Below are 22,515 nucleotides of genomic sequence, written 5' to 3'. Positions count from 1 at the left end.
TGTGAGAGGATAGTAACAAAGTTGAAGATCCAAAAAGTCTGTATGTTGAGAAGCAGAATGTATGTGTAATGTAAAAGTGATACTGCTGCTGCAAATGACAATTGTTGGGTTGCTTCTTCCTTTCGAGTTTTGAATCTTCTTGGAAGAGAGTTGTGTGGTGATCAAGGAAGGAAGCTCGGAGCTCCTCTGACGAAATTTATGGGAATGGTAGAACTAAGAGAGCTTTCCCCACAACTGCATTAGCGTTTACCGTATGTCAATCTGGCTGGCTGTACGAATGACCTCTGCTGTTGTACAGATCATAGGGAAAAGAAAGCAACACCAGTCACGTAGGAGAGTAGTGGCCGTCACCCCTCCATACTTTGGCAGTGAATTTGAAATCAGTCCATTGGGCGGAAATACTTACGACGTTGTTTCAATTGGCTGCCACTCGTTCTTCGGATGGATTTTGTGGATGGATTTTGTGGATGGATGGATGGATGGATGGATGGGTAGAAAGTTGATAAGGGAGTAGGTATTATTACTTTGTAGATGGATGATATATGATAAGCCCGAGGCTAATATACAGACTGACAAGATGATTGTACAACAAATAAGTGAGGAAAATTTTTCCCTTCTGCTTCCGTGTACACGTCGTTGACCAACTTAATAAGGATTGAATGGATTGAGAAGAAGAAATGGTTGAATTTTTGGATGGAGATGGAGGTAGAGATTGGGATTGGGATTGGGATTGGGATTGGGAAGATATCTCATCAGTTTTGTCTTGTTCTCTTCAAATTTCCCTTTCCCGGTATCGAGCGATAAAAAAGAAATCGGAAGGTTGGCCCAGATGTTGGTCGGGTCCAAGCTTTTCCTCTTTCGGACGTGACGCTAAACTACATATGGTATTATTATGGGATTTTGGTATGGATCTGGAGGGGTATGGGAGTTGTGATTGGCTGTACCCCAGGCGATATGGCAAATTGGGGGAAACCGGAGGAGGCGCTTCACTTTGGAAGTGTTTAAAATAAAAGCTGGCCATCCTTGTTGAACATGTTTAACATGACGCAGACGGGATGGGATCGTGAAGCACTGCAAGCAATCAATCAAAGCAATTTAGAAAAGCGGCTATGTGTATGTGTGTAGTTTACCTAGGTATGGGTAAGGGTATGGGGATGGGGATGGTATGTGACTACTAGGTAATACTAGGTACTCGGTATGTTGTCGCTCCTGCAAACAATGTGGTACTATACTCTCACTGTCCTCCTTCTTTTTACTCTCCCTTTCCGTCTCACGATGGGCGTCAAAATTGATCCCTCCCTCCCAAATGGAAGAGCATTCACTTAATTCCTTGCACCCTTACGAGTACGCATCTACCTAAATCTGTCAGAATCCGGTCGGTTCATGTCCATGCTAATTATTCATGAAGGGTTAAAGTTTTTCAAGATATGCACGAATGTGCCGATGAATTCGAATTTATGCAAATCGGTGCGGGGTTTACAGTTTACAGTAGAGAAGAGAGAATCTAGCTATGGTCCTACACATCGGTACGGTATTCCTTTTTCACTAGCAGATCAACTTTTTTTTTCTTCTTTTTCTTTCCTCTCCATTAGTAGCAACAACCATACAACAACCATACAACAACCATACCATCCTCCGTATACGGTATTTTGCTTGGCTGTGAGGAATCTCATGTATGTGTTTTCTTGGTTTTCTAAGTTTTCTTAGTTCTCCTAGTCCTCCTAGTCCTCCTAGTCCTCCTAAGTCTCTTACTTTCTTTCCTCTTATGTCTCTTCTCTTGACCCTCTTACGTCCCTTACCAAGCAATGAGATATTCATCGCTGCACAAACATTCCCAATCATCAAACGTCTCCCCTCCAAATGACAAACACGTCAAATCCCATCGGCTCAGCTCATGCAACCATGTCGACATGATATGATGCTGAGTGCTGAGTGCTGAGTGCTGAGTGCTGAGTGAAAATCCTTCATCATCGTCATGTTGACCACTTTCCCATGCCATTGCTGTGTCATAATACATGCACAACACATCTCCCTACATACACAATTTCAAGAATACCACTCAACTGCGTAAATCTCCACCTAAAAAGAAAAAAAAAACCATTCCACCATTCCACCATTCCACCCCATCCCACTTCTCCAGATATCCAATCTCCTCTTTTCTCTCTTGTCCTCCAAAGATAATCCTTTCACCATGGATCCGCTTTAATTCGGCCACAAACTCTTTGAACATACTCCGCGTTTGGGATCCACTTCCACAAATCCACAGTTTGCTAAATAAACCCCCCCCCCCCCCCCCCAGATCAAAATCTCATGCAGCTAATCCGTTCATAGTCACATGATACTTTTTTAAGGTCTCAATCTTGGTCCCTTGAAACCTTAGGTCGATCCAGTCGCTTTTGGTCAAAACCATGGACCATGGCTTCTCAAAGCTTCATCGGCAATCCCGCAACATTTGATGCAGACTCATGAGAGTGAAGAACTTTCTTCATAAGAATAAAATCTTACATCCTTAAAATTGTCATCAATTCCTATCCTTCCCGAACCGCTCATTACTCTCATCACAATTCTTCAGCCCAACAATATAACCCCCCAGCAAGTTTAGGCGCCACTCGTTGAGAATATCGCAAAATGAACGAGAAAGCAAGAGAAACACTGCCATCAACAGAAATTTAGGGAAAAAAACATCCCTTCACTTCACCAAACTACAATAGAAGTATCCGAGTCACCCTGGTTAACCTTTTTATCTATGCTTTGACGCTGCTAAGCGCCTCTATCAGCGAGGGTTATTACGAAAATAAAACGCATGTCAATATGCCATGCATGTATGTGCATCCCTAGGCTCTCTTCGAACCAATCGCTTCTATATTGGGCATTGAGACATATTTTTTTTTCTTTACTGATTGACTTCATGTCGATCAAAAAAGTCAGTAATGTACCATTTCCGAAGTGGCTATGTATTCGCTGGCGATGCAGATGTGTTGATACCTTCCTTCATCTCATAAACCTGTTAACGCTCACCGTGCAAGTACCATGGTGAACTTTGGGATCTCTAGGCAGTCAAGTACCTGCATTTAGGTGCAGCCCAAAAGTTTTGACTCATTGTTCTCAAAGATAATGCAAACTCGTGGGGTTTTTACCCTCAAAATGCATGATGTTTAGTTTAAGAAATGTTTGATTTTCCAACAGATATCTATCCATTGATGCTACATAACATCCACAAAAATGAGATGATGCAATCTTCATTCTACAAACTCAATTTTCATCCTGCAAACTCCATTTGAACGTTTATCTAGACGAACGGGATGATTATCCGAAATCCCGAAATCAACCCAATTTTTTTTTAGGACAACGAGCAAAGTTCAATTGCTTCTTGGATCGAGTACAGAGAATTTAGTTCATGCGCAGTGAGTACTATGTTCCTAGTCTTGAGTCCCTGAAAAGCTTGTTGCGTTCGCTCTTCATCTCATTTGAGAGTATGTATTCGCGGGCTCATGTTCTAAATCACACAAATTGAAACCAGTAAAATGCAATTACAATCTCTATATCTGAATTCTGCTCGAGTACCAGTCAATCATAATTTCCCATCCAAGTATGGTTTTTATTGTTCCAATTAAGTCATCGAGATTTTCTTGGCTGGGTAGGTCTATTCTTACCCCATGGGAACAAAGAAATATTCATTTTCTGTTGTCCTCCTCATATCGATTAGCTCATTTTGCTATAATCACATATCATCTATCTATCTCACTCTTCCTAAGTCATTGCGGAAATTCATTTTTTGTAAATCAGTACTTTGTTTGGTTATTTATGGGGGGTTTTATTGTTGCCAAATTTCCATGGGGTTATCTTTCTCCGCGCAGAGTATATCACCAGGATATATCTACGACTTACCTTATTTAACCATGTGAAAAGTTATAATGAAAAAATCTACTCCTCATCGAAATCACCAACTGTATCACAGTCAGAATCCAACCATAAGTTCTCACGAATCATGTTAAGTAATTCTGAGGGACCACCAACGGACTCACTTGCAACTGTTGTAGACTCCTTGTCCTTGCAAGGAGGGTCTGACAGTGATTTCTGTGAGGTGTCAGTAACAAGTTGTTCTGAATCTTGATTTCGTAGTTCGGGTGATTGGAGTTGAATCTGTTTTTGGAGTTCAGCAAGTGCTTTGTTTTGATCTGTAGGATCTTCGTCCTTGTTGACATTAGTACAACTTGAACAATTACAGGATTGACCTTTAGGCAAGGCCTCGTGATAAAGCTCTGAGCAAGAAGAACAGAGGCAACGGTAATTGAAATCATGCGCTTCCATCTGCTCACCTGTGGATTGTGTTTTACGATATTGAATACAATGAATGCACCAACACCTATTGTATTTAGTGTCGTGGAACCAATGAGGTTCCATGCTAAATATTGCCGGGGTTTCGATATCGCAGCGGAATTTTTGGGCTTTGGTTGGGTGCAAAATATCGCTAGATTCGTAGTCTTGTATCAATTCGCCAAAGTTCATAGTCTCAAAACCTTCTAGCATATTAGGAACAAAGTCGTTGTCCATTGTTTCAGAAGTTTCTGGAGAGAATACTTTACCAAAATCAATTGGAGATGGTAAATCGAGTTTAAGTAAGGAGGCTGGAGCTCGGTTCTTTCGACGGGGCACCTCGGATATCCTGGGGGCGTTCTCTTTACCTCTCTGTTCGAATTCGTAATTGTTGCCAATAACGAATGTAGTTTGGCGAATGTTTGAAGATATATTCATCCTTGAAGGAGGACACTGGAGGTTGAAGGAAGATTCTTGTGAATAGTCTGAGCTGTTGCTCAGGGAGTTTGGTTGCTCGCTATCTTTTGCTCGACTGTAATTTTCATGTGCTAATCTTTCTTGCTCCTCCGCCTGTTCGAGTTGGAGAAGTAAATCATCCAGATCTTCCTCGTTAGAATCTTCGTCATCTCCATCATACATATCGTCTAGTGGGATTGTTTCGAATTCTTCCTCTCCCTCTTTTGGAGCTTCGAGGATAAACTCTGAGCTGTTGTTAAGAGGTAAGTGAGAAAAGGCCCAAGATGGATCTTCGAGCATGTTGTCGAAACCAACATCGGTGAAATTCCAGGATGACATCTTCGAATTGTTTTGTGTGTAGTTCTGGTGTTTTCTGATACAATTAAACTCTAATGATAAGATAATGAGTATTGATAGAAGTCTAGCTTACTATGAATATCGATCTTGTCAGAGAGAGTTTGTAATGAGAGAACACTTGGTCGGTACTTGAGGGATGATTTATACACATCGAAATCACGCAGCATTTATATCATTTTGCGAGCACTTGTTCGGAAGTTCATGAACAACAGTACATTTGCAGTCTAAAAATTATGAAGCAATATAGTTTATCTCCCTATCATGCCACTAGTATCGCGTTTATTAGGGAATGGGCTACACAGAAAGAAATTTGGAATAGAGCATGAAAGGAAAAAGAGGACTTCTCACAGAATTTGGACTTTCGCTTAGATATATACAAAGGAACTGTTCTTTTGGCTTTGTTCTTTTGAATGAACGAGGAACGAGTATTGAAACATACAATGTAGTTGTTTCCCTTTTATGTTTTCTTCATAAAGAAATCGTTGTTCTTTGTTGAAGAACAGATACATATACTTCCATCAATACAGATGCTGAACAATTCCATTCTTTTACTCACGCATATCCTTTCAACACAACAGAACAACTCAAGTAAGTAAACAGTTTATTTTATACTATCATACTTATACATATATTTCATTACACCAATCACAACTCTTATACAATAATACCAGCGCTGGTCGCAGAGAAATATTTTCATCATTCCATACAATTAAACGAAAGAAGAGAAAGGCAAAATAAAGCAAACATGGGGAATAATAAAAACAGACGTAAGAACTCCAACTCTGGTGGTGGTGCTAATGATTCTAGTCGCAAACCTCATAATAATAAAGGAGGAAAAAAAGGTAAGGGAAGAAATAACAATAGCGAAAATGAAGGAAATCAAGATAAGGGCAGAGTACCCAAAGAATTCTTAGAATGTCGTATCTGCGAGGGCAAATTCCATTGGGAATCAGATTGTCGCAAGAATCCAGCTGGAGAGGGAAAGAGAGGAAAGGACTCACCAGAGTGTAGAGAGTGTGGGGGAAATCATTGGGAAGATCAGTGTCGGACTTGGAAATCGAAAAATGGTGGAAATGGGAAGAATGATAATAATAAAGGTCGTGGACAAGGAGACTCAAGCTCAAGTTCGGACTCGGATGGGGGAGAATGTCTCGCGCCAACTGGTGAAGATATAACTCAGTTTTTCCCAAATGGTAAATATCCCAACCGGCCGTGCAGAAAATGTAAAGAGTCGGGTCATTGGAATAATGCCTGTGAGAAAGATGGATTTCATCCTATCAGTAACCCAAACCCGGGTGCGGCCCGCGCGAGGAAGGTCAGTTTCCAAGATGGTCAGAGTAGAGGACAAGTCGACTCGGCATACAATCAATATCATTCTCCTCCCAGAACACAAGATAGGACGTGGAGTACCAGCGAAAGCCCACCTGTAAACTTCGGACATACGCAACAGCGTTCTGGTACCGCGATGGAGTATGAGTATGCCGATCCTCAGTATTCTAATCAACAGAACCAAAACCAAACCCAAAATTCCATTCGCGAACACATCAACCCCAATACCGATACCCCCGACTACCATCCCCAACCCACACACCAAGCCCCCTACCTCACGCACCCCGAAACCCCCAACCCCGACCACCCCGACCATCCAGACTCCTCCTTCTACCAAGCCCGCTACCGCTCTTCCATCTGCACCCTCTGCCACGCCAGTGCGCACAAATCCCACGACTGTCTCACCTACCGCTGGCTGCTCCCTCGCACACATTCCGAATGGCGTCCGCATCCTAACCTACATCATCCCTCCAACGCGCTGTACCCTCGTCCGAACGGCTACTGGAAAGGTGACCCTACGAAAATCCCAAGTAAGAATACGTATATCTGGCCGCATCCGGAAAATGTGCAGCAGGGGAGATATTGGGGGGAAAATGAGTGGGAGGATACCGGAAAGGATGTGTGGATTGGAGAGGATGACCGGGAGGGCATGGGTGGTAGATGGGGTATGGCGCCGGGGGGGTGTGGGGGTGAGGAGAGTGGAGGCATGTGTAGGTTTGATGGGTTGGGGGATGTGGTTATGGTGGATATTTTGGACTGGGAGGTTAGGAGGTGGAGGGTTAGACAGGTGAGGGAGGAGAGGGAGAGGGAGAGGGTGGGGTGGAGGGGGTGGTAGGTGGGCTTTTGGTTTGTTTGTTTCTTTCTTCCTTTCTCATTTTCCATTTTCCTCTTCTTCTTTACTATTATTATATCAGATAGCGACGTAGAGATACAAGCTACAGATTCTCAAAAGGTAAGAAATTTCTTTTTCCTTGGGTAGCTTTAACTTCTTCCTGTTCTTCTCCTTCTCCTTCTTATTACCTGTTTTTTACTTCAAAATATCTGCTTTATATATATCAACTCATACAATTTCTCAATTTCTCAATGATTCCTATCGTATATACATAGGTATGTAACAAGTGATTTCAAGATGTTTTGATGTTTTGATGTTCTATTAATTCCGTACCCTCTGAAATAAGTTTACTTTTGATTGCTATAGATATTCAATTCTTATGCTCGTGTTTTATTTTACGGTATCTCTATCTAGATATTTTATCGAACTTTGATATCTTCCTCTCTCTCATCCTCTCTCTCTTCTCCCCCATATATATTCATCCATCTCCATCCATCCATCTCTATTTCATAATTTCACGCATATATTCACCCACCATACCTCTCTCTCATCTTCTATTACCTACTAGAACCTCAAATACAACTCTCTAATATCAATCGAGTCTGTAAAGTAAACTGATTTTTATCTGTTAAGAGGAGATGAGTAGATAGGTAGAGATGAACTGATTTCGTCTTGTTTTATTTGATTTTGATTGCATTTGATTTTAATTGCATTTCATTTTAATTTTGATTTATCTCATTTTCTCTTACTTGGTTTGATATATAATATCTAAACATATAGTATACATAAAATACCTATATATATACATACATATATACATATAGTATACATAAGATATACCTACATACCTACATACCTACATACCTACATACCTACATACCTACATACCTACATACCTACATACATACATAAACAACAAACCCAATCAACCAACCAATCAATCAATCAATTACAACACCCCCTCTCCCGCACCATCTCAAACCATCCAAATCATACTACCAACAATAAAGAAATCTCCATATACCTACTATCATATCATACAATACTACCATGAACTACAACACTACAATACTGTACATAATACTACAACTCGAAACACAATATAATATAATATATAATAAAATATAACACAAGTCATCCACTCCACATTTGTCATTTCTATTATTATTATCTCAATCTTTCCCCTCCTATCCTATTCTATCCTATCTCATCATCTGCTATTCCTATTCCTATTCCTATTCCTATTCCTATTTCCCCATTCTATATTCTCAAAATCTAATGCAGAAACTAACACAAAAATTAACCCAACGAGAAACTCGAAACAAAAGAAACTCGAATCTCCCCCCACCCCCCCCCTTCCCCCAAATTCCGCATCCGTCCCAATCCCAAACCCCATCCCCCCAAAAACAACAAAAAGACAAAGCCCACCACAAAGACCACCCCCCATTCCCAATCCAATCCAATTTCCCCCCCACCATTTCCTTATCTCTTTTCTTTGTTCTGGTGATGCACAAAATACGAATATGGTTAGTTATCTTATTTCTCTTGTACTGTGTAGGTAGGTAGGTAGGTAGCGAGAGGGTTGTAGGAGGGAGAAGGTATGAAGATGTGGATGTGGATTTTGTGATTAATTGGAATTGGATTTTGTGGTTATACTACATACATGTATGTGTATCTATCCATCTATCTATCTATCTAAGCACATAGCTAGCTATATCTTTCGTCAACGAAACGAAGAAATCTTGTAGATACGAGGGATTGTGAATACGGAAGATAGGTAATTCAGCTCAGTTTAGTCCAGTTCAGTTCAGTTTATTTACCTCTTTTCCATCCAATCCAATCCAATCCATCCCATCCTAAAATCAACACACCACCAAACGCACCTCAAAATGCAACCCGGAAGCATTCTCCAAAACTACACTGGTCCCATGCCAGACTACGGCGGGACGCCCAATCCACGCAGCAAGCCCACAGTCCCAATGAATCGACGTCGCTCCTCCAGCACCATCAAAGCGATCCCCCGACGCGGCCAAACGCTCGCGGATGATCTCGCCGATTTCTCCAGTTTTGGGAATTCTTCTGCATCCAGTGCATCGCCTTCACCTTCTTCTTCCGACGATGAATTCGAAGACCAAGTACAAAGCAGAAATATCCCCGAGACACCCCTCCAAGCGAAAGCGCGTCAGCAAACCGAGCGACTGCTCGAAAGGCACAATAAGTATATCAAAGATCACAACGTGCGCACGGATGTTCCATTCCAAGCCCCCGCCCCAGCCCCAGGAAAGACTCCCGCACCCGCACCCGCCCCGCTCTCCAAAGCCCAAAAACGATTTTCCCAAACCGGGAATGCGAAAGCCGCGCAGCCATCTTCAGCCGTGCCTCTATCCAAAGCTCAGAAACGAGCTTCGCAGCCCGAAAACACGGGAGGCAAGGCGAAGTCCTCATTGGAAGAATTTATATCCAACGCTGAGAGACGAGTTTTCCAGACCGAGGACAGCGGAGGCAAGACAAAGGCATCTCCAGCAGTCCCTCTATCCAAAGCTCAGAAACGAGCTTCGAAGCCCGAAAACACTGGAGGCAAGGCAAAGTCATATCAGCAACCTCCGCGATCTGTCTCTATGGGCGGCCGATACATGCCCGTGGATGAAGCAGAAATGGCACCGCGTCGTGTGCCTGCTCCCGTGCAAACGGTAAAGCCGCCTCCGCTCTCTGATGGGCTCTTTGCGACCATCTCGCGAGAATATGGGTGGGATTGGTTGTGGTGGCTCATCGTCCCGCTTGTTCTTCTTGTTCTTGCATTTTATGCAAGTCGGTGGGCGCAAGAAAATGAGCTTGCTATCGAGGCGATGAAAATGAATGTTGAGGAAGCGAAGAAGGGCAGGTTTAAGGTTAAGGCCGAGAGAGCGAATGGGGAAGCGGTGGTTGAGATTGTCTCTGCTATCAGTGATGTTGCGAAGATATCATTGGATGAGAATGGAACTCTTGGGAAATTAACCGATAGTCCCTTTAATCAAGCCGTCCTACCTATTGAAGCACTCCGAAAAGAAGTTGTGGAAGCCGAAGGAAAAAAGTCTCAACCTCTCCTCTGGAATATCGATAAGTTTGTCGACAAGAATCGAGAAGTAGATCACGCGTGGCGTTCTTTCCTTGAACAACAAATTGAAGCGACTGCGGAACTTACAGGTATATTTGATGGGTATGCTATGAACGCTGGTTTTGAAGAAGACCATCCAAACTGGATAAGAGCTGCTCATAACATCACACATCACGACTTCACTGACATTCCACAAAAGACATATCGTGAAGGCGAACAAATTCTCTGTCAAATACTCGGAAAGAAAGAAGGGCCCAATTGTCCTACGATCGGTAAAATGTTGATAGATGTTTACAATGATCTCAAGCAAGGACTTGAAAAGCCCGGTATCAAGGTTCCACCAAATACATTCGAGACATATTCAGCAGCGACAACTAACATAGCCAAAGCCATCAAGTCAGTACTTAAGGGATGGGAGAAGGCAGCGGACAGAATCGAGGCAGCAAGACTATTATATAAAGATGAACATGCTATAGGAAATGTAGAGAGGGTGGATGAATCATTGGATAAGACCTCAAAAGCTCTAAACGATGCAATGTGGAGCTCACTGGTAGAGCGAATAGGAAGTCCAGAGTATCCAACAGCCGTCAGAAGACTAGCAGAGGCGAAAGTTTGGATAAAAAAGTTACAATGAATTTGCCTTGCAATTTGATATTCTTGGGTTTTGTTCCTCGCGTGGAAGATAGAAAATGGGGTTCAGTGCTTTTCTGCATTGTGGATTGATTTTGTCCCTGGTGCGTGTTCATAAGACTATTGGCTTGTAGGTACTATCTAGTTTACCAAATTGTAGTATTTTACATAAATTCCTTGTTGAGCTAGCACCTGCCACATGTGAAGCCTTTGGCAGATGAACACATGGTACTTTGAATGCATATATGTCTGCAGAGTAGGCGAGAGCAAGTTTACCAATGGGCACTGTTCGCACACACAGCTATGCGAGATCGCCTAGATAATTGGCCATCCAATCTGAGTGATATTAGCCAAAATCGGGGCTCATGAAAAACAATAATTGGAACAATTGGTCAGCGAGTCAGCCAAGTTCGAAATGTTTCGGTTTCGTTTATGGCTGTGAAGCGGTTGATGGATAATGACCAGAATTTTCGCCTTGCGACGAGGACCTGCCTGTATGATTCACGCATACGCAAACCCAGCGGTGTGGCAGCAAATAAAACGATCCTCTGTAAGGACAATGGAAGATAAAAGCGGGACGGATAGAAGGATAGTTCAGGTTTATGACCAAATCTGTCTCCTTGCATTTTTGGATGAATAGTTGGTTGCATTGCAGCCGAACGAACTGCAAGACATCTCCAATCAAACGAAGGAATTCGAGCAAAGATCTGAGGAGTGAGATTGATAAGATAACGAGAAGATATAGGAAGGACATTGACGTCAAAAAGTATTGATTCGAGAATCTGCGGGGTAATCACCCGGCTTCCCATCATATTCTCACATTCATACTTATGAGCCAAAATCACACCAGGCATTCGTCATATTAAAATTATACTTCTCCGCGGCGAGAAAATTGCTTTGGGCGAGGGCTGAGAAGTGGAGAGAGACAATGTACTCAGGGCACAATAGAAGAGGGGGGAAAAGAAGAGAGGCAAAAAACAGGGTCTTTGCCCCTAACCTAATGCTACCCCGGATTTCTTTGACAAGATAATTCCTCAATTGAGCAAAGTCCATGCATATTGACTCTTGAGCTAGGAGAATAGTTTCCAAAACAAGGCTCATCCCGTCGAAAATCGAAAATCTAATCGTCGTTCATTCTTCGGGAACGGATTATTTTGTACCAAGTAAAAGTGCGAGGAGGAAAGCTTGAGCCATGGCCCATGAGAATCAGATGAGGGACTTTTTTTTGATTTGGTTGAATCTGGAAGATTCTGTCGCCTATGATGAAGGGGTAATTCGTATAAGATTTAGGTGAATTTTTTCTTTGGTCGAAGTAGGTAATTAGATCCAATAATGGGTCATGGAAACTTTCACATGGCTAGCTAAGAATATTTCCATTGGCCGCAAAGCAAAGCAACGCAGAGCAACGCAGAGCAGAATAAGATTGATTAATCGGTCCCCAAATAAATCTTTGGTTCATGTGGATGTTGAAGAACAGAGTTCTCTGGGAATCATGAGACATTGAAATGGCGGTATTCCGGATTCGCAGTCCAGATCAATTCCATGGTGAAGAATGACGGAAATGTGTATGACAGGGCGGAAAAGGATCAATTCTCATGAAGTAATAATTATAAGAAATGGCGACATGGCATTGAAAAATTTCAAGACAGTTCAAGGTAAACCATGATGTGGTTAGGTAATGGGAAATGGTTTGAGAAGCAAAATTTCTCATTGGTTCAAGATTCTGGATTCATATTGGAATGGGGTAAGAAAAATCAATCTCTGTTCTTATTTTTTTTTCTCCTCAGTGCTCACGGTTGATGGATAAGGATCTCGTGATTCTTTGATTTGATATCATGAATTCATGGTAAGTTAGAGGTTGGTAGGTATTGATAGTCTGGTAGTCTGATGGTCTATACCAAAAGCAGATTTGATGTCAAACTTCGAATGAGTAGGTAGTAAGGAGTAAGGAGTAAGGAGTAAGGAGTAAGGAGTAAGTAGTAAGTAGTAAGTAGTGAGTAGCCAGTAGTCAGTCGTCAGTCGTCAGTCGTCGGTCGTCAGTCGTCAGTAGTCAGTAGTCAGTAGTCAGTAGTCAGTAGTCAGTAGGTAAGAAAGAGTGAGGGCATTGATTGATAGATACGAGGTGATACAACATGATACATGATACATGATATATGATTATAATACAGCATGGGTAAACTTCTCTCTACTATTGGGGAATGAGGTTCCAAATAAAGCTTTCATCGATCTGTATCTCAATCCCGATTCATCGAAATATACAATTTGGTATCAACACGTGTTGATGACACCACGTGGAGGTCATCGAGAAAAGACAGTATAATAGAAGTCTTCTCATTGGTTATTAGATGACAACGACCTTGAGAGTTCTTCGTCCCAGAGGAGACACGAAAAGGGAAGCAGCATTCATTCCAATCTCCACTTGTAGACTGTAGTGAGTGGGAATGCCTGCCATACGAGCGAGTTAATTAATCACTCGTACATATAAAGGATGACTTGGCAAATGTTTCTATGAGTTATGTTACTTATGTAGAGTACAAGCACCAAGCACAAGTACGGTAGTAGTAAGGGTTAGATGACTGAAATAATAACATAGCATTGCAAATAATGGGACGAGCAACACACATAATACCCGTGGACATACGGACTTGATACAATTTTCCCATTGGCCTCCAAACAAAAACATCCAGATTCCAGATTGTGCTTGACTGGATGGAAGTATGATACTATTACTAATTCCCAAAGTCTTAGACCACATGGTGCACCGTCTGCGTTCACATTTCACTAATTAGTCAAATTAGATGAAGTTCTTTTTCATCATCCGATGCCGCAAAACTCTATTACGAAGTAGGTCCCGCCTTATCTACATTTTGTGGGGAAATCATGGGTGGATTGAGCGACGGAAGGGATTTGATATAAAAATACTTTTTTGCCATACTGGGTAAAAATCTTTCTCGAGTGATACATGTGACTGGCAGTGACTATCTATGGATGCTCAAATAACTCAATGGGAAATTGACTCTACACGGTAAAGTTTGATGGACGTGTAGTATTAGACCAAGTAGATCTCATGAACATTGCCTGTCCTGTGCATCTAAATGAGAAGTAAGACCCCCTCCCTATGTAGTAGGTACATACACATATATGTTACACTATCAGAAGTATATATATATATCATGATGAACTCCAACTGCCGTAGCCATCAAGGTTGTGAGAAGAAGAAGATGATTGATTGATCGAAGCCTTATTAGCCTTATCTCTCTCCCTTCCCTTCTCTCTCTAGAACAAAGGGGGACGGGGGAAGATCCTTTCGAATGGCTTGTGGAGACTGGTGGGAGATAAGTGTAGTGTAGAGTATAAGGTCTAGTCGGCAAACTATCGAGACTATCGAGACTATCTACGATGGATGTATATACCATTAGATCATAAGGACATCGCACGTGGACCGAGTCATGAAAAGATTACATGTACCTACTTTTGTACACTCGTGGAACCAATCCCCTCTTCTTTTCTTCATTACACTTTTCACTACCTGGTAATAAAGGAATTTATGTGTGGTATACATACATATATACATATATACACATATACTTTACTTGTACATATATACATGTAATAATTATACATACATCTTCCTTTCCCTGTGAGGGTAGTACCTACCTATCATATCGACATTTCAATAACCTTCCTTACCCATCCATTCCTATTCCTACTCGGTATACAACATACCTATATAACATACCTAGTACACGGAGTATATAACATTTGAAACAAACCTCGGGAAGAAAGAATTTTATAGTTGTCATAAACCAGCAAGCATCCATCTAGCAATCAATCATCAAGATATCTATCTATCTGTCTTCCTTACCTTCCTTACCTACCTTACATAACCTCGGACTCTACTACTCTACTACTCTACTAAAAGCTTTCCTTTATCTTCGCTGCTCGACCTTATTTACTAAAATATTGCCCCTCGATATCAATCTACATTCCATACCTAATTAGGATCTCACAGCTTTTCATACTTTCCCCACGGCCATTCCAACTGCGACGCATCTCTTCTTTCGTTACACAGAAAAGCATCACTCTTCGTACTGCATCTTTCTTGTACCACCGCACAAATAATCCCACGACACAGACATCCACAGTTATCTTTCGCTTGGTACAAGATTTCCTCTTGTACTTTACATCGTCCTATCTCTGTCTCGATACCTAGAACGATTGACCGGGGAAAAAAGGAAGAAGAAGAAAAAATAATCACTCACACGAACAAATATATCCACTCCTCCTTGACAACAAAAGGAGAAGCTGCTGCAAGAGAGAAAGAAAGGAAAGAAGCTTCAATCACTTGACTTCCGCCCCCCCATTTTGTTCCATGAGAGAGGATTTATTGAATCAATTGAAAGCAAACAACAACTTCACCGCTTTAAAGAAAATTAAAATCGGATAAAGAAAAAGATAATTACCCGATTGGATCAATCTTAGACGCAAAAAGTTTCCAACATCACGGAAACTCATCCCATCTTTGGTAATTCGTTAGCAGTCCAGACATTTTCTCCCAAGTCCAAGTCCTTTTTGAGGTCATTCGCAAACGAGGGCTGAGGTGGTGTCACTGGGTCTAGTAGTTTATAAGTTAAGTTGAATAACTCGAGTTCGAACACTTTCGAACTATACCTAGGATATTTAACCCAAAAACAAACAAAAAAAGGACTTGGCATTTGTGATCGACGTACAGCATTGCATTTCGACCCATCTATTCAATTCGACCATTAGATTCATATTTGTCGAGCGCAGGTTCTCACCAAAGGAATTGATTCGTCGGTACCCCCTTTCAGGAACCTTCTCCGCTTCCATTTCCTCGTTTGTCTGAAGGAGCAGCAAGGGTTCCATTGGAATTTCCTTACAAGTAAACAGTAATTTCCATTTCGTCTAAAGGTGGAAAGTAACTCGGAAGAGAAAGATTTCAGCCACAAATTTCATCTGGAGGAAACACACGAAAAAATATTAGCCTTGCATCATTGCTTGTTATTCAAAGGCAATAGATCGTCTGACAATTAATCATATCATCCAATGCCCTCAGCAACGCCGAGGGCTACCCTCGCCATCAGACCTCGACCTTCGGAACCACCACAACCCATAAATCGCAAACACGCACCTTGCACTTCGTATCCCGAAAGTTCCCCTCTTGATAATTTCTCTTTTTTTAATCCTCCTCGTCCAACTCTCTCAGATCGTCCATCCAAGCGATCCATGACCACTCCATCGAAAACTATCGCTGTCGTCAATTCCTCCGGACGACAGGCTGCATCATTTATCCGCGTTGCTAGTGCAGTGGGCTATAATGTACGAGCTCAATTACGAAATCTTGATGGGATAGTAGCATCTGAAATATCTTCACTTCCAAATGTTACTGTCCTAGTAGGCGACCTATTCATCAAACGATCTTCATCATCATCGCCAACATTAGACCCCGAGACTACCAAACTAAATGATGCACTCATTCGAGACCTTTTCCATGGAGCGCAATTAGCATTTATCAATACTACATTCTGGGGTGATGAATATGCTATTGGTTGTGCTTTGGCTGATGCAGCTGCAGCTGTTGGTATAGAGCACTACATCTATTCATCTATGCCCAATCACTCTGTCGTCTCCTCTTCATGGCCATCATTACCTCTCTGGTCCGAGAAATACGCCGTCGAAACATACATCCGAACCAAGCTCCCTTCTCTACGATCAACATTCCTCTACACCGGAATTTACAACAACAACTTCACATCGTTACCCTACCCATTATTTTGCATGGCCCTCCAGCCCGACGGTTCTTTTGAGTGGCAAGCTCCTTTCCATCCAGATGTACCTTTACCATGGCTAGACGCCGAGCATGATGTTGGACCCGCAGTTTTACAAGTATTCAAAGATGGACCACCAGCTTCTTCCTCGAATCCTCGTCGCATACCTCTCGCTTATGAGTTTCTCTCTCCCAAACAAGCTTGCGCCGCCTTCTCCCGCGGTGTTGGTCGTCCAGTAAAATATAAACATAATCCTATTATTGAAGTACGAGTTAAGATTCCAAGAGGATATAAAGATCAACTGGTCGCATTGGAACAGATGTATTCGTTAGGACGCTCGGATCCAAGACGCCAACCTCCATATTTTGCCGAGCAGGAATTAGAGGACCAGGTACCGGAAGAAGCGATGAAATTATGGGAAGGTTATCGGGGATTGGAGGAATACGCTCGGGAAGTTTTCCCGCTGGAAGAAGCTGCCAATGGATTGACGTGGATGGTGGAAGATAATTACGATGACAGGACATATACGCACAATGAGGTTACGAATGGAGGAACCGATGATAATGCAAGCTATGAGGAAGAAGATGAAGACGATGATGGATTGACTATAGGTGGAGGCTTGGGTGCATCGGGCGAAGCCACACCGGCGAGAAAGGAAGAGACGTGGCTCGCATGAAAGAATCTCGACTTTGAAACTTCGAGAACGATTGGGTGATGTGTATTAGATCTACAGAGTCACTTACGATTTTCAACGATTTACGGCAGACGCACACAAAAGCGCAGGAAAAGTTCTTGCAATTGGATGGGAATATTGCACATACTCCCTTTATTTATAACTTCATGCAATATCAGATCTCAGCATTTCGAAATTTCACATTTCAACACGACATAACGCAACGCAACAAATACTTCAATACTCCAATATAACAAAATCGAAGCTCTTACATTACATGCCATATATCATAGGAGTCTCTTCTCCTCTCCTCTCTCTTCTCACCCCAGAACAAAATCACAACAAAAGAATCACGGATAGCATATTGCATTGCATGGACGGGCGGGCGGGCGATGGTGGGGCTGGCGGACGGACGGATGGGCATGGAGTCATATAATCACATTCATATTCAAATTCACATACAAATTTATATTCAATTTTAAATCAAAATTCGCAGTTCAAAATGTACACACACAGAGAACTCGTGAAATATTAGCAGATGGATGGATTGGTGGGTATTGCATTGAGGGGCTCACTCGTAGGAATTTATCGATTATTGGTGGATGGGAGGGAGATATGGAGGAGATGGGGATGTAATTTTTGGTGGAGAGCAAGGTTCTGTGTATGTGTGGATTGGTGGATGAATCATTTATGGCTTTGAAGTAGTTTGTATAGATACCTATGGATGAATGGATGAGTGGATAAATCAATGAACAGCGAGTTGAGTTGGGCTGAGTTGAGTTATTGGGTGTAGAGAATATATATATATATATATATACATCTTCACATAAGATCTTACATTTATATATATATTTATATATGTGATATGTGATATGATATGATATCGTATGACTTAATGAATAAATGAGATGTATATAATGAATAGAAATTCTCTACTGTCTATTTGAATATATTCTAGATACTTTGTTGGTTTTGATTTGAGTTTTAGTTGTAGAGATATATTTTGAAGGTGTTAATATTTATATTAATACTAACACTCTTATTTATCTCAATACTCATTTACATTAATACTCTTTCATATCAATATTGCTTTATATTAATATTTCTTCATATCAATATTTATTTATACTTCTATTTCTTTACATTTATAATCACTCGCACTCATAATTACTCACATCCCTACTCCTTTACACTCCTTTATACTTATACTCCTTCATATCAATACTAACTCATACTTATACTTATACTCATACTCACCTCAATAATCCCATATATACGAAACCCAATTGTCTAGATGACTACTATCTATATATTACTTTTATATATACCTACTCGTAATAAGAAAATATATAATATCTATTTGATTAGTATTACTTATCTATCTCTATCTTTAAGAACTACTATACACATATGTAAATAAATAAACTAAAAATCCCAAATCTCAATCCGAAATCCCAATAATACTTTATATTTATGTTTACTACTAATAAGTATCAAATAAGTACTACATTCAGACCGAGAATTGGAAGAATGAGATGAGATAAAATGAAATGAAATAAGCTTTTAATCTCTTGACTTTGTAAAGTTCCATTATCATGAATATCACGAATATCTATTCACACAGATATACAGATATCATAAATACCTGTCCACATAGAATCTTGAATTTAAACCCCAGAAATCAGATTCTAGAAATCAGAATCCATCTAAAATCCTAATCAATACAATACAATACAATACAATACAATACAATACAATACAATACAATACAATACAATACAATACAATACAATACAATACAATACAATACAATACAATACAATACAATACAATACAATACAACTCGAATCCCACAAAACGAGAAGCGAATTCGAGTTCCATGAGACGATAGTCGAGAGTCGATACTCGAGTTCCATCCATCGTCCTCAAGAGTAAAGTCTGTTGATCCAAGAATATTCTACGTCTAGTTTGGTGAGATATGAAGGTCATTAAAATCAATATCAATACTAATATCAACATCAACATCAACGATCATACCAGGGTTCAGTATCAACATGTATACAAATTCATATCCATGCACAACAAGCAGCAAGCTGCGGAAAGGTAGAGAAAATAATATGAAGTAGAATTTTGTATATATGACAAATACAATACGATAGCCACTGTATCGTATCGTATTGAGTGAGTGAGTGAGGTATCCCCCATTAATACATTCAAACATTACTAGTACCAAACATCCCATCCCATACAAAGCCGCAACGCCTCTCATCAATACTCCGCAGAGCTATTTCCACTAAGATCCAAATCCATGACTAAACTCTACAAACTTCAAGTATTCCAACATCATACTCATTCTCTCTTCATAAAAGCAAACTTGCTTTCCATTCTGCTAGTCCCTTCATTGTCCCAATATATTCAATATAAGCATCAGGCCTAACACAAACGTAACCCGGTTCATTTACAAACCCATACCTCTCATGTAGAATGCCTGCTTCATCATAAATCCCATCTCCTCCTTTTTTGTCTCCACCCACAATCCTATGGATCCTCAACCAACTTTGTTCCTTTTCCGGAAAGTCTGTTCCAACCGTCTCTAATAAATCCTGAGCATCCATTGACTCTCTCCCCAATCCTGAAAATAGTAACAAGTGATGCGTTGGCCCCTTGAATAACGAGTATAGATTCGTCTGCTCTTGAGTATCAGGTAACACTATTTTTCCGTCAGGCGCGCGATCACCTCCTCTTCTGGGGCCATAATATGCACTTGCAGTTCTACAAACAGACGAATGTCGATATCGTATTCCCAGTTGTGTGATAAATCGATATCTCCTAGCGCGATTTGTACCCTTTTTAAAAGCAATCGGAGCCATCCATGGGAAGAGAGTGTTGCGTAGATAGAGATAAATGGGATTGGTTGTGGCCATGAATTCGAAGACCTGGTCTGTACCTTTCAAGAGATTGACGCCCACGCGATGTCGTTCAATACTATAGGAGTCGAGAAAGCTTTCTTTCCTTTGGTTCCGAAGAACAGCGCCGAGTTTCCAGCCGAGATTGATGGCATCCTGAATACCTGTGTTCATCCCCTGACCACCAGCCGGCGAGTGGATATGCGCTGCATCTCCAGCGATGAATATACGACCATTGCGAAAGGAATCGGCAAGCCTATGATGAAGTTTAAATCTTGTAATCCATATAGGAGGATTCTCGAGTTCAATATCCCCCTTAGCAAGTCTTTTGAAGGCTTCTTCAAACTCTTTAAGAGTAGGTACGTCATCTTTGGCCTCTCCGTAAGTCGACTCATCTTTCTTTGAATTGGGAACATTTAATACAAGTCGGTGAACTCCATCTTTGAGTGGTAAACACATCATAAATTCATTTCCCATGAACAACGTCAATCGATCCGAGGCATACTCCCAATTCAGCTTCACGTCTGCCAGTATGAAATCCGATTGGTATGCAGAGCCTTCGAATTTCAAATCGGCCGATTTCCGAACCATGGAATGTGATCCGTCACATCCAACAATGTATTGACAGCGAATCTCTTCCTCGTCAGATTCTTCGTAGCCATCTTGCCTTACTTGTTTAACCCGAACTGAAACACCAGTATTATCCTGAACAATGGACATGGCTTTTGTTCCCCTCTCCACTTTGCCTCCATATTCTTCTAATTGCTTTTCAAGACATGATTCTGTCTCGCCCTGACTGAGAAAATAAGGTCCTGAATACTCTGTGTCAAGCACACCCATATTTTCCCGGGTGAGATCCATTTCGAATGCATTCTTCTTGTTGACATAAAAACTTAAGCCGATATTTTGTTTGCAGAGAGGAAGGAGATTCGATACGAGAGAGGGATGTCGAGAGAAAAGTTCCACGGAACGTGTGTGAAGGACGAGAGCGCGAGAATTAGGGGACTGGGTGAAGAGAGGATCGATTAAGATAAATGGAATTTTCTGAAGAGAAAGTTCAAGGGCCAAAGTGAGGCCGGTAGGACCTGCGCCGACAATGAGAACTGCAGTTGATCGCATATTGAGATGAGGTCGATAATTGATGCGAACCTGAGTGTGAAGGGATAGGTATCTTGAGATCGTATACCAGATGCGGGGTTATTCCACCTTGCTTGTTTGATACTAGCTAGTTAATAGAAGAACAGAGAAGAATGAAAATCAAGAGCCAAAGAGCATGTCGTGGAATATATATTTATATCTGCCACTTCGGGACCTCTGTACCTACCTTTAAAATGCTCAATAGACACAAGGTCACACAATCGGGGTCTGTTGTCACCGTGTAGATGGTGCAACACGTCCTACATCTCGACATGACATTATGTGTATCCCGTATTTTCGAGACTAGAGATAAAACAAGCATCTCGCATGCTAAGATTGACCAGTAGTATAGTCTCGATAGCTTTCTTTCTACCGCCGTCTCACTTCAGATGGCAATCGAGGAATAGACATGTCGGGAGTTTTCGTTTCGATGATGCCGATGATTTTTGCTGCATGAGCTTAACAAGCTAACATCGGTATTGGAAGGATGTTTAGCCCGATATTACGTGACCCCACAAGACCCTCGAGCCCCTCGAGCCTTCTCACCCGCCTCGCCCGCTTACTTAACTCGACATAACCCTAAACATTTTCTTGCGATCTCATGTTTGAGATGACTAGCTACACTACTGCTGCATCATGATTAAGCTGTTCAAACGTTTCGATGGAATACTGCATAACGAGCATTCAGCCGGTATATTCATCTCAACTTACAGATCAGCCACATTGTGACTCGAGTGTGTCAGTTGATGCGAAGATTATCTGTGAGTTTACTTCTCCAATAAAGAAGGCTCGAGGTCGGAAGTTCTGCACACCACTTCAAATGTGCGGAGCTACTCTGTTCGGTGATAACAGGCCTATGTATGGAAGAAGATTAAGTTTGAGGCGAAGTCAGCCTCTTCTACGGATAGAAGCCTATTTTAATCCTTATCATTTGGTTGGTTGTTGATGCTGGAAGAGATCTTTCTGACTCACCAGATCTATCGGTGTATGATTGG

General features: G+C 41.4%; 6 protein-coding genes across 6 annotated transcripts; 4 read left to right on the top strand and 2 right to left on the bottom strand.

The window, feature by feature from the left end:
• Window positions 1–718: 718 nt before the first annotated feature.
• On the top strand, window positions 719–1,864 carry EAE97_003557 (uncharacterized protein; the record flags this gene model as incomplete). Its single annotated transcript, XM_038874069.1, has 3 exons — window positions 719–1,113; window positions 1,426–1,526; window positions 1,708–1,864. The coding sequence occupies exons 1-3, from the start codon at window positions 1,033–1,035 to the stop codon at window positions 1,862–1,864; spliced, it is 339 nt and encodes a 112-aa protein (XP_038734678.1). The 5' UTR covers window positions 719–1,032.
• Window positions 1,865–3,924: 2,060 nt separating this feature from the next.
• Window positions 3,925–5,112, bottom strand: EAE97_003556 (uncharacterized protein; the record flags this gene model as incomplete). Its single annotated transcript, XM_038874068.1, has 1 exon — window positions 3,925–5,112. The coding sequence occupies one exon, from the start codon at window positions 5,110–5,112 to the stop codon at window positions 3,925–3,927; it is 1,188 nt and encodes a 395-aa protein (XP_038734677.1).
• Window positions 5,113–5,875: 763 nt separating this feature from the next.
• EAE97_003555 (uncharacterized protein) lies at window positions 5,876–7,705 on the top strand (the record flags this gene model as incomplete). Its single annotated transcript, XM_038874067.1, has 2 exons — window positions 5,876–7,246; window positions 7,658–7,705. The coding sequence occupies 2 exons, from the start codon at window positions 5,876–5,878 to the stop codon at window positions 7,703–7,705; spliced, it is 1,419 nt and encodes a 472-aa protein (XP_038734676.1).
• A 1,475-nt stretch (window positions 7,706–9,180) lies between these two features.
• EAE97_003554 (uncharacterized protein) lies at window positions 9,181–11,019 on the top strand (the record flags this gene model as incomplete). The annotated part of the gene is made up of 1 exon (XM_038874066.1): window positions 9,181–11,019. One exon carries the CDS (start codon window positions 9,181–9,183, stop codon window positions 11,017–11,019), a length of 1,839 nt encoding a protein of 612 aa, XP_038734675.1.
• Window positions 11,020–16,082: 5,063 nt separating this feature from the next.
• On the top strand, window positions 16,083–17,480 carry EAE97_003553 (uncharacterized protein; the record flags this gene model as incomplete). The annotated part of the gene is made up of 1 exon (XM_038874065.1): window positions 16,083–17,480. The coding sequence occupies one exon, from the start codon at window positions 16,083–16,085 to the stop codon at window positions 17,478–17,480; it is 1,398 nt and encodes a 465-aa protein (XP_038734674.1).
• Window positions 17,481–19,837: 2,357 nt separating this feature from the next.
• Window positions 19,838–21,502, bottom strand: EAE97_003552 (uncharacterized protein; the record flags this gene model as incomplete). Its single annotated transcript, XM_038874064.1, has 1 exon — window positions 19,838–21,502. One exon carries the CDS (start codon window positions 21,500–21,502, stop codon window positions 19,838–19,840), a length of 1,665 nt encoding a protein of 554 aa, XP_038734673.1.
• Between the last annotated feature and the right edge of the window lie 1,013 nt (window positions 21,503–22,515).

The sequence above is a fragment of the Botrytis byssoidea genome (assembly GCF_014898295.1).
Source record: "Botrytis byssoidea strain MUCL 94 chromosome Unknown BBYS_006, whole genome shotgun sequence".
Lineage (NCBI taxonomy): Eukaryota > Fungi > Ascomycota > Leotiomycetes > Helotiales > Sclerotiniaceae > Botrytis > Botrytis byssoidea.
This window is presented reverse-complemented; position numbering and strand designations above follow the sequence as displayed.